Below are 12,973 nucleotides of genomic sequence, written 5' to 3'. Positions count from 1 at the left end.
ACTTGGTTGTGTTGTTGATTGTTAGCTATGACTAGCCATTATAGACTTGGTTGTAGTTGTTGTTTGTTGTCTAGCTATTATAGACTTGTTTGTGTTGTCCTAGTTGACTGGGTTGTGTTGTCGTTGATTTAGCTATATAAGACTTGGTTGTGTTTGTTTAGGTTGGCTAGCTATTATAGACTTGGTTGTGTTGTTGGTTTGGTCTAGCTATTTTATAGACTTGGTTGGTTTTGTTGGTTTAGACCTAGCTATATTGATAGACTTGGTTGTGTTGTTGGTTAGTCTGCTATTTTATTAGACTTGGTTTGTGTTTGTTTGGTTGGTCTTAGACTATTGACCCTGACTTGGTTGTGTTGTGGTTGGTTCTAGCTATGTGTATGTTGGTTTGTCTAGCTATTACACGACCTTGGTTTGGTGTTGTTGGTTGGGTCTAGCCTTTCCATTGAGTAAACTTGGTTGTGTTGTTGGTTGGTCTAGTAGATTTAAGACTTCGGTTAGAGTTGTTGTGTTGTTTTATTAGACAGGCTATTCATTTTTGTACTTGTTGTGTTGTTGTTGGGTCCTGGACTTGGGTTTGTTGTTGTTTCGTTGAACTTTAGCTACTTTTATGAGACTTGTTGTTTGCTTTGTGTGGGCTAGTATTACAGACCTTGGTTGTGTTGTTGGTTGGTCCTGGCAATTGTAGACTTGGTTGTGTTGTTGGTTGGGTCTAGCTATTATAGACTTGGTTGTGTTGTTGGTTGGTCTAGCTATTATAGACTTGGTTGTTGTTGGTTGTGTATTATAGACTTGGTTGTGTCTTGGTCTAGCTATTATAGACTTGGTTGTTGTTTGCCTAGCTATTATATAGACTTGGTTGTGTTGTTGGCTGGTCTAGGCTATTATAGACTTGGTTTGTGTTGTTGGTTGGTCTAGCTATTATAGACTTGGTTGTGTTGTTGGTTGGTTAGTCTAGCTTCATTATAGACCTTGGTTGTGTGTTGTTGTTTTGTTGATCTAGCTATTATAGACTTGGTTGTGTGTTGTTGGTTGGTCTAGCTATTATAGACTTGGTTTGTGTTGTTGGTTGGATTTGTTGGTCTAGCTATTATGAGACTTGGTTGTGTTGTTGGTTGGTCTAGCTATTATAGACTTGGTTGTGTTGTTGGTTGGTCTAGCTATTATAGACTTGGTTGTGTTGTTGGTTGGTCTAGCTATTATAGACTTGGTTGTGTTGTTGGTTGGTCTAGCTATTATAGACTTGGTTGTGTTGTTGGTTGGCTAGCTATTATAGACTTGGTTGTGTTGTTGGTTGGTCTAGCTATTATAGACTTGGTTGTGTTGTTGGTTGACTAGCTATTATAGACTTGGTTGTGTTGTTGGTTGGCCTGGCTATGATAGACTTGGTTGTGTTGTTGGTTGTCTAGCTATTATAGACTTGGTTGTGTTGTTGGTTGTCTAGCTATTATAGACTTGGTTGTGTTGTTGGTTGGTCTAGCTATTACAGACTTGGTTGTGTTGTTGGTTGGTCTAGCTATTATAGACTTTGGTTGTGTTGTTGGTTGGTCTAGCCAGGCTATTATTAGACTTGGTTTGTGTTGTTGGTTGGTCTAGGCTATTATTAGACTTGGTTTGTGTTGTTGGTTGGTCTAGCTATTATAGACTTGGTTGTGTTGTTGGTTGGCCTGGCTATTATAGACTTGGTTGTGTTTGTTGTTAGATAACTTTATAGGAACTTGTTTGTGTTGTAGAGGTTTTAGCTATTCATTATAGACTTGGTTGTGTTGTTGGCCCTGGCTATTTTTATTATAGACTTGGTTGTGTTGTGCCTGTTGGCTGGGGCTATTCATTATAGATACTTGTATTTGTGTTGTTGGCTGGCTAATCAATTATAGACTTTGTTGTGTTGTTGGCTGGGCTATTCATTATAGACTTTATGTTGTGTTGTAGGCTGGCTATTCATTATAGACTTGGTTGTGTTGTTGGTTGACTAGCTATTTTAGACTTTGGTTGTGTTGTTGGCTGGCTATTCCATTATAGACTTGGTTGTGTTGTTGGCTGGCTAGTTCATTATAGACCTTGGTTGTGTTGTTGGTTGGCTATTCATTTATAGACTTGGTTGTTGTTGTTGCGCTGGCTATTCCATTATAGACTTGGTTGTGTTGTTGTTGGTTGACTAGCTATTAATTAGACTTGGTTGTGTTGTTGGCTGGCTGTTCATTCATTATAGACTTGGTTGTGTTGTTGGCCTGGCTATTCATTATAGACTTAATTGTGTGTGTTGTGGCCTGGTCTATTCTCATTATAGACTTTTGTTGTGTTGTTGGGGCTGGTCTATTCATTATAGTCTTGGTTGTGTTGTTGGCTGGCTATTCATTATAGACTTGGTTGTGGTTGTTGGTCTGGCTATTAATTTATAGAGCTTGGTTGTGTTGTTGGCCTGGCTATTCATTATAGACTTGGTTGTGTGTTGTTGGCTGGCTATTATTTCATAGACTTGGTTGTGTTGTTGGTTGCTATTCATTATAACATTATAGACTTGGTTGTGTTGTTGGTTGGTCTATTAATTATAGTCCTTGGTTGTGATGTTGCCTGGCTATTCATTATAGACTTGGTTGTGTTGTTGCCTGGCTATTAATTCATTATAGACTTGGTTGTGTTGTTGCCTGGCTATTTCATTATAGACTTGGTTGTGTTGTTGCCTGGCTTGATATTCATTATAGACTTGGTTGTGTGTTGTTGCCGTGCCTATTAATTATAGCTGAGTTGTGATGTTGTCCCTGGTCTATTTATTTATAGACTTGGTTGTGTTGTTGCTGGCTATTCCGATTATAGACATTGGTTGTGTTGTTGGATGGCTATTCATTATAGACTTGGTTGTGTTTGTTGGCTGGCTATTGTATTATAGACTTGGTTGTGTTGTTGCCTGGCTATTATTTTATAGACTTGGTTGTGTTGTTGGCTGGCTATTGAGCTTCATTATAGACTTGGTTGTGTTGTTGTTGGCTGGCTATTCATTAGTATGCATATTAATTAAAACTTGTTGTTTTTGTATGCCTAGGCTAATTCTTATAGCCTTGGTTTGTGAAGTTTGCTGCTATTCATTATAGCCTAGGTTTGTGTATGATGGCTGGCTAATCATATAGACTTCATTTGTGACCGTTGCCTGCTATTCATTATAAGAATTGGTTGAGTTATAGACTTTGACTTGGTTGTGTTGTTGGTTAGACTGGCTATTCAATGTAGACTTGGTTGTGTTGTTGGTTGGCTAGCTGGCTATTATAGACTTGGTTGTGTTGTTGGTTGTTGACTTGGTTGTGTTGTTGGTTGTCTAGCTATTGATAGACTTATAGATATCTTGGTTGTGTTGTTGGTTGGTCTAGCTATTCATTGTAGACTTGGTTGTGTTGTTGGTTGGTCTAGCTATTATAGACTTGGTTGTGTTGTTGGTTGGTCTGGCTATTCATTGTAGACTTGGTTGTGTTGTTGGTTGGTCTAGCTATTATAGACTTGGTTGTGTTGTTGGTTGTCTAGCTATTATAGACTTGGTTGTGTTGTTGGTTGGTCTAGCTATATTATAGACTTGGTTGTGTTGTTGGTTGGTCTAGCTATTCATTAGACTTGGTTGTGTTGTTGGTTGGTCTAGCTATTATAGACTTGGTTGTGTTGTTGGTTGGTCTAGCTATTATAGACTTGGTTGTGTTGTTGGTTGGTCTAGCTATTATAGACTTGGTTGTGTTGTTGGTTGGCCTGGCTATTCATAGACTTGGTTGTGTTGTTGGTTGGCTAGCTATTATAGACTTGGTTGTGTTGTTGGTTGACTAGCTATTATAGACTTGGTTGTGTTGTTGGTTGGTCTAGCTATTATAGACTTGGTTGTGTTGTTGGTTGGTCTAGCTATTATAGACTTGGTTGTGTTGTTGGTTGACTAGCTATTATAGACTTGGTTGTGTTGTTGGTTGGTCTAGCTATTATAGACTTGGTTGTGTTGTTGGTTGGTCTAGCTATTATAGACTTGGTTGTGTTGTTGGTTGGTCTAGCTATTATAGACTTGGTTGTGTTGTTGGTTGGTCTAGCTATTATAGACTTGGTTGTGTTGTTGGTTGGTCTGGCTATTCATTATAGACTTGGTTGTGTTGTTGGTTGGCCTGGCTATTATAGACTTGGTTGTGTTGTTGGTTGGCTATTTAACTTGGTTGTGTTGTTGGTTGACTAGCTATTATAGACTTGGTTGTGTTGTTGGTTGGTCTAGCTATTATAGACTTGGTTGTGTTGTTGGTTGGTCTAGCTATTATAGACTTGGTTGTGTTGTTGGTTGGTCTAGCTATTATAGACTTGGTTGTGTTGTTGGTTGGTCTAGCTATTATAGACTTGGTTGTGTTGTTGGTTGGTCTAGCTATTATTGTAGACTTGGTTGTGTTGTTGGTTGGCCTGGCTATTCATAGACTTGGTTGTGTTGTTGGTTGTCTAGCTATTACAGACTTGGTTGTGTTGTTGGTTGGTCTAGCTATTCATTGTAGACTTGGTTGTGTTGTTGGTTGGCCTGGCTATGATAGACTTGGTTGTGTTGTTGGTTGTCTAGCTATTATAGACTTGGTTGTGTTGTTGGTTGGTCTAGCTATTATAGACTTGGTTTGTTGTTGTTGGTTGTTTGGTTGTCTAGCTATTATAGACTTGGTTGTGTTGTTGGTTGGTCTAGCTATTATAGACTTGGTTGTGTTGTTGGTTGTTAAGACTTGGTTGTGTTGTGGTTGGTCTATTATAGACTTGGTTGTGTTGTTGGTTGGACTAGGCTATTATAGACTTGGTTGTGTTGTTGGTTGACTAGCTATTATAGACTTGGTTGTGTTGTTGGTTGGTCTAGCTATTATAGACTTGGTTGTGTTGTTGTTGCCATTATAGACTTGGTTGTGTTGTTGGCTTGGTCTATTCATATTAGACTTGGTTGTGTTGTTGGTTGGTCTAGCTATTATAGACTTTGGTTGTGTTGTTGTGGGTTGGTGGCTATTCATTATAGACTTGGTTGTGTTGTTGGTTGGCTATTCATTATAGACTTTGTTGTGTTGTTGGCTGGCTATTCATTATAGACTTTGTTGTGTTGTTGGCTGGCTATTCATTATAGACTTTGTTGTGTTGTTGGCTGGCTATTCATTATAGACTTTGTTGTGTTGTTGGCTGGCTATTCATTATAGACTTTGTTGTTGTGTTATATTATACTTGGTGTGTTGTTGTCTATTCATTATAGACTTGGTTGTGTTGTTGGTTGGTCTATGCTATTATAGACTTGGTTGTGTTGTTGGTTGTGGCTATTCATTATAGACTTTGTTGTGTTGTTGGTTAACTGGCTATTCATTATAGACTTGGTTGTGTTGTTGGCCTGGCTATTCATTATAGATTGTTGTGTTGTTGGTGTTAGCTATTAAGGTATTTATTATAGACTTGTTGTATGTTGTTGGCTGGCTATTCATTATAGACTTGGTTGTGTTGTTGGCTGGCTATTCATTATAGACTTTGTTGTGTTGTTGGCTGGCTATTCATTATAGACTTTGTTGTGTTGTTGGCTGGCTATTCATTATAGACTTGGTTGTGTTGTTGGCTGGCTATTCATTATAGACTTAATTGTGATGTTGCCTGGCTATTCATTATAGACTTTGTTGTGTTGTTGCTGGCTATTCATTATAGACTTGGTTGTGTTGTTGCTGCATTCTTGTTGGTGTTGCTGGCTATTCATTATAGACTTGGTTGTGTTGTTGCCTGGCTATTCATTATAGACTTAATTGTGATGTTGCCTGGCTATTCATTATAGAATTGGTTGAGTTGTTGCCTTGCTATTGAGTATTCATTATATACTTGGTTGTGTTGTTGCCTGCATATTAATTATAGACTTGGTTGTGTTGTTGCCTGGCTATTCATTATAGCCTTGGTTGTGATGTTGCCTGGCTATTCATTATAGCCTTGGTTGTGTTGTTGGCTGGCTATTCATTATAGACTTAATTGTGATGTTGCCTGGCTATTCATTATAGAATTGGTTGAGTTGTTGCCTTGCTATTGAGTATTCATTATATACTTGGTTGTGTTGTTGCCTGCCTATTAATTATAGACTTGGTTGTGTTGTTGCCTGGCTATTCATTATAGCCTTGGTTGTGTTGTTGGCTGGCTATTTATTATAGACTTAATTGTGATGTTGCCTGGCTATTCATTATAGAATCGGTTGGTTGAGTTGTTGTTGCCTTGCTATTGAGTATTCATTATATACTTGGTTGTGTTGTTGCCTTGCTATTGATTATTCATTATATACTTGGTTGTGTTGTTGCCTTGCTATTGATTATTCATTATATACTTGGTTGTGTTGTTGCCTGGCTATTCATTATATACTTGGTTGTGTTGTTGCCTTGCTATTGATTATTCATTATATACTTGGTTGTGTTGTTGCCTGGCTATTCATTATAGACTTGGTTGTGTTGTTGCCTGGCTATTCATTATAGACTTGGTTGTGTTGTTGCCTGGCTATTCATTATAGATTTGGTTGTGTTCATGGTTGATACCTTTAATGTTAATTAACCCAGCTGTTGTCATCTTTGATAGAAACATGCACATGCTAGCTGTAAACTGTAAGTATATTTGATGAATTGCATACCAGTACCTATAAATGTGTGCCAGGGTCCATGGTGAAAATGGATCTATAGAGACAATTTAATTGCTACAGCTACCAACTGTACTTATTTCTCTTGAGAATGACTTATTAAACATTTATGTTATTCATTGAATATCAAATGTTCTAAACTTGGAAGATATATAATGGAAAGGGTTCAAATACAAATTTTCATATTATAACCAATATTGTATAACTAGTATTGTGTCAGTAAATAAAAACGAAATGTCCTGAGTTAATGTTATTGTTTATATTCGGTACTTGTTTTCAAACAAACAACAATATTTACTTTTTTTATTGATTCTAATAAATGAATGAAATCTAATTATTTGTATGTCATGCAAACAACATTGAAGAATGTAATTTGCACTTTTAATGTTATCATGATCATATACCTGTTCTGTTAGAAGTATTTTAATATGGCTGAATTCACAATTTTCTAGATACAATCTAGCACCACACACCATGAAAGAACCGTGTACCAGACAAATTTACAGGTATATTCAGATGACTAAGGTATTTGTCAATTTGTAACTGATAAAGGTATGTAGCTGCACAGTGTACATGGTACATATTACAATCATGAGTACATGCACATAATTTTACATGGTTTATTTGCTAAGTTTTTCCATCCTATATACAACCATGATATATATATATTAGGAGCCTGTAATGTCTGTAAGGAGCTGGTGATGACAACATTCAATGGACAACATATACAAGAGGAAAGTCTAATACCCATGCATACACACACAGCAAAGACCAGACCCTTTCTCATAATCAAGATTCACCTTCTGATGTGAGTAAGTATTGAGAATGTTAATAAAGATGTGTAGAATTCACTAACTTCTATTATAATTTGAAACAATGTTTGCACTATTTTTGTTAAGGGACATGTACCTGAATCAGCTTTATTGTAAGGATCATATGTTATGTATGTGACATACCAGAATTGTTAAGGTCACAGAACTTACATAGAGATTTATCAGTTAGGCTGATGGTGGGGGACATTTTACTTGGTATATAATTACCTGTAACTGATTGGTGCAATTATCCACTTGGCACCTGGAATATTGACAGGTGACAGTTTCTAACTGATTAAACAGCTACAGACCCTGGCCCACACTGAAACGAGGGGTCGGGGGTCAGCCATAAAATATTGAGGTCATGCATGTACAGAAAAGGCTACTATATACCAAGGTCATATATATAACTGTAATTAACCAGGTCATAGAAATGGCTACTGTAACAAGGTCACAGAAATGACTACTGTAACAAGGTCACAGAAATGGCTACTGTAACAAGGTCATAGAAATAGTAACAGAAATGACTACTGTAACAAGGTCACAGAAATGGCTACTGTAACAAGGTCACAGAAATGGCTACTGTAACAAGGTCACAGAAATGGCTACTGTAACAAGGTCACACAAATGGCTACTGTAACAAGGTCACACAAATGGCTACTGTAACAAGGTCACACAAATGGCTACTGTAACAAGGTCACACAAATGGCTACTGTAACAAGGTCACACAAATGGCTACTGTATAACAAGGTCACACAAATGCACTTAATAAAATTCCCTTTTTAAAAAGGTAAAAATCACTACTCACCAAGTCCTTTAGCACATAATGGACGTTTTCTGTGTTTCTGGTGACTGTGCAACCACAGTAAGATTCCGGTTCGTAAAAATCAAAAGTCATTCAACCGAATAAACTATTTCTAGTATACAATTGACGACATCTCATTACCCGACTTACTGCCTTGGAGAGGATACTAAGGCCCACAGGGGTTGTACTCCAACAGTCACCCCCTATTATTAAAACCGAATTCCTCCAACTGTGATTCATGATCCAGAGAACTAGATAGGTGTATATTCTATTGTGTTGGTGGGGATAACAAGGTCGGAGTGACTTGGTAAGGTCAACTAAAGGCTAATAATAGAAAGTCTACATCTAAATATAACAAAGACGTATCAAAAAATATTTGCTGTAAACTTGTGATTTCATGTTTTATATAATGGATATATCATGTATATGTAATGGATTGTAAAATTACTAAAGTAACTCTCAAGCTGAAAATTTCACTATCAATGACATATAATATAAATCATATAAAAAATTAGTATTTGTAAATTGGAGATGCTTTTTTCTATTTCTATATTTAAATAGTAAAAGAGAAATAAATTTAAGATATCTTGAGTTTGGTTTTAACCTGGAAAAAACTTGAAACCATGATACAATTTATAACAATTGTTTAATAATAAATACTTCCTGTTAAACTAACTACCTACCAGACAGATGATCATGATCATGAATCGATCTGACTGAATATTGATTTTATCCTAAGAATTCAACTTACTCGGCTAACAAAACAAGATATGTTAAATTTCTATTGCAGTAACTTAATCATAAAACTTCACATTGCTTTCTTTGGTATATTCCTTACAATAACACAACAGCCAACTTCTTTCAAAATTCTTTAAATGTGATACTCTAAAAATAAGTACATCTGCAATTTAAGACCTGAGCATATAGCTATAAGTGAACGGCTTAGCAGGTCAAAATTTTCCTGTAGGCAATTTATACTTGAGCTTATAGTTTTTCTATTAGGATTTCTGTAATATTTTGTGAATTGATCACAATGAAAACAAATATATTCAATGTCTAAACTTAAGATAAGTCAGAAGTAAAATTGTTAAGAACTCTGGATCCAGGAATGACTCTTACAGTGACCAGGAAAAAAAAATTCCAATTTTCCAATAGATATAGTCAGTAAGCCAAAGCCCTAGCTAGCCTCCACTAATATTGCAAGCATGATTTGTATCAAAATCAGTACAGATTTCCTCAGCCATTGGATTATTGATCAAAATTTTATTTGGATTATTATTTTCAGTATACTTTTCACAAAACTTTTAATTACAACATGCCAAAACCTACAAAAAGTGTTATACCTACAATTTGTATTTTTAAAAGAAATAATATATACATTGTTTGTATACAGATTATACAGTGAACATTTCCCTCATTACGTTTTAAAATTCCTAGATTTCATTACATGCAATATGCCTATTTTGATAACATTCCAATCGATCCTGAGTGACATTTTACAGAAATGACCTGGGTGACTATCAACAAAAGCTACCTTTACCCAGTAATGCTGCTAGCTGGTTATACATATAGCTAGCTATAAATGTCCTGTGTACATATAATGACAAGTACCACTTGAAGCTTCAGAACCTTGTGAAGTAGATATGACCACCAGGCCACCATCAGGTCATAGCTATATCACATCCACAACCAAGTTAAAATCAATAATAGTTTTATTGTTTTTTTCTGTTTATGCCAAGTATCTATTCACATTAACATGAAGTGTGAAATATCGACTATTCACCCTCAGAGGACCTATCTTTTCAATTCTTTTGATTATTACCAGCTGTAATACAGTATTGTAATGTAAGAGTTAGACACAAAGATCAAGACGTTGAAAATGTATACCAATACCAGACAATAAGGGTGTTGTCTGAGCCGGGCTCGAACCCGCAACCCTGGACTTACTGGTCTGCTGTGTTACCGACTGAGCTAAAGGGAAATTCCCCCTAATGCAAAGCTTAAAAAGGCGACCATATTTACATTTAAAACTGCTACAATACAATCATAAGTTTTATCTTTGGACATTGGAAATTAAAAATTCATCATCACCACCTTAATCAACAGATACCAGTTGCAACATCTCTCACATCTTATCTCTCAGCTAGGGAAATCTGATCGGTCAAGGATGAGACTACTACCAAAGGTCCAAGTTTGATCCCAAGCGACCATGAGTACTATCTGTTACATTGGCACCCATGTACTGTAGGTACTTGGGAATGATAATTAGCCTTAACTGACCCACATTCACCTTTACTTATACCCATTCGAAACTCAAGAATGAACCCTAAATGGAAAGTATGTAACCATTTCATGGTGAATACTAGGTGCAATATTCCATCTTTGCATATTATCTCCCTTGTGGAAAGGAAGGTATTGTTTATGAGTATCTTATATTGTCTTTATAAGTTTGACTGCACTATTTATTAGCTCAGATTGCCTGAAGATCTTCCGGTGAAAACAGAAAACTACAAGGTGTCTTTTATCTATGACTGATTCAAATATCCTGATAAAACATTTCTGAGGAACAAATTGGTTTATGCTGATGAAAAACATGGCTTGCATGGCAAAGACATTTGATTCACAATTGATTGCACTGGATTATTGTTGGCCCTTGTAAATGTATCTTTTCAAAGAGGTTGTCATCATTTGCTGCATAAGAAAATTCAGAAGACTCAAGACTTCACCTCAAAATCATAATAATATGACAAATTCAATTAAAGGACTGGATTAATAATCCAGAACAATAATATATAACTAATGTTAGATAATATTATTATTTTAGCCACAGCAAAAGAATTCAAATGATAAAAATTCTATTATAAAATGTTATTAAATAAAGACTAATATAAACTGTGATATGCATGTGAAATAATACTTTAATAGATCTTATTATTGGAACTTACAGTAAGATTTACTAAACCTCGGAAAACAAAATGCAGCCTAACAAATCCAGAACCCAATTACTACACAAACATTCGTTGATTTGATATAAGATAATGTCACAACACATAAAGCGTGACAATAGCACATACTATGAGACAGGTAATTACCGTTATGTCCCATACAGGTGAACCAAGCCAGGCGACCCCCGAAACAAAACACGACACTCGGCCACCGATCTACATGTTCGGGAAAAAATTATAATAAATTATAAACTATAAACGTAGGAACATTACTTACAAGGCGGACCTTTACCAGATCCGAAACTTATGTCACACTGAGAGACCTCTATCACAATTTCTCCATCGGGTCTTATACGGATGGCCCGGGCTCCATTCTTATAAAATTCCCGGTATTTTGAACGATCCGATGTCGTTTTGAAGAATTGGGCACATTGATGACACACAGCCCATGCTTGATCCTCATTTATGGGATTATTAAACACTGTCAGTATATCCTTTAATGACAAGAGTTCCCTTTTAGAGCTGGTAGATCCTTTGGGACTCGTCTGCGCCATGGTTTCGGATAGGACATGGCTCTAGCTTGCCTTACCAACTGAGTGTCAAAAAATGCCTTGTACTCTCGAGGTATTTACAAGGGGCGTAACTCGGGATGGAACCGTTCTGGTTGATTGAGCACGTGTACAAGCACAAGGTAGCACACCAGTAAATTAGGTGTGGTAGGCGGTAATGTTATTAGTTGATATACATTTGTGTGCTATTAAATACTCACAACCGGAAGTTTCTAAACTAAAATATTACACATTAATTAAAGAAAAATATTTAAAATGATAGATTTCCACTTTGACAAACTTACTAGATTATCTTATGTAATTAAATTCCTACTGCCATGGCAATAACCTCTGACATTCAACATTGTCATTTTTTTTTCTCACATCGGTATTAACATATTTTATGAATAAATTATTGATATAATTTTAATAATATTTAACTAAAATTTTGTTTAGGTTAAGTCAGTATTTGACAGAGTATTTATTTCATCTACTGTAGGCCTACTTAGATGTCGTTCGTTCGGTAGAAACAGACGAGTTATTCCCCTTCTTCAATATTGAAAATCTGTTTGTTTATATATGTGTCTGGTAAAGGTAACAACACAAAATTTCGCAAGTTTATATTTTGAGTCTCCGATCCAATCGATCTTTGATGCTTTTGAAGTATTTCATCAAGGATGTATATTTACAGTGTACGTGTTTGTAACTTGTTTTCAAGGATGTAGTAAATAGAGAATACATGACAAGTGTCTTAAAATATAATTCGCGGGTATTTAAAATCATAGTATTTACAGTACATACAATACAAGTCAAAAATGTTTAAAACAAAAAAAGTATTGTTTGTGGAGCCTGAAAGATATAGAATTTGGTTTTCTCTTGTGGTTAAATGTCATTATAACTGTTCATAGTATGGTATTCGGCATTGATATAAAAATTTGTTATAATAGTGGCGGGACTTTCCCCAGACATCTGTTAACACCGGTTTAGTATAAAGATTAATAGTAGTCACACTGTGTTTTTAATTCGTGATCGATGATATGAGATACTTGGAGTTGTAGGCCAGTATTAGATTGTCACTAAACTGATTAGGCCTTGGATCTGGTTGATCGAAAAACTTTACTTATTGAACACACACAATCAGTCGGAGGCGAACTTGCTTGGGTGATGTTTCCAATGATTGTTCAGTCTGCTTTTGAATATATAAACATTTGGTGCACTCAATACGTCATAAGGAAGATCAT

At 35.9% G+C, this 12,973-nt stretch overlaps 1 protein-coding gene across 1 annotated transcript in view; it reads right to left on the bottom strand.

The window, feature by feature from the left end:
- LOC138316097 (microtubule-associated protein futsch-like) overlaps positions 1 to 11,935 on the bottom strand; it is a 78,878-nt gene extending 66,943 nt beyond the window's left edge. The window contains exon 1 of the mRNA XM_069257597.1: positions 11,462 to 11,935. Within this exon, the coding sequence (XP_069113698.1) occupies positions 11,462 to 11,738 (277 nt within the window). The 5' untranslated portion in view covers positions 11,739 to 11,935. The remainder of the gene's footprint in view (positions 1 to 11,461) is intronic.
- Between the last annotated feature and the right edge of the window lie 1,038 nt (positions 11,936 to 12,973).

This window comes from Argopecten irradians, chromosome 2 (genome assembly GCF_041381155.1).
Source record: "Argopecten irradians isolate NY chromosome 2, Ai_NY, whole genome shotgun sequence".
Classification (NCBI taxonomy): domain Eukaryota; kingdom Metazoa; phylum Mollusca; class Bivalvia; order Pectinida; family Pectinidae; genus Argopecten; species Argopecten irradians.
The sequence above is the reverse complement of the archived record's forward strand: the minus strand, read 5'-3'. Positions and strand labels throughout refer to the sequence as shown.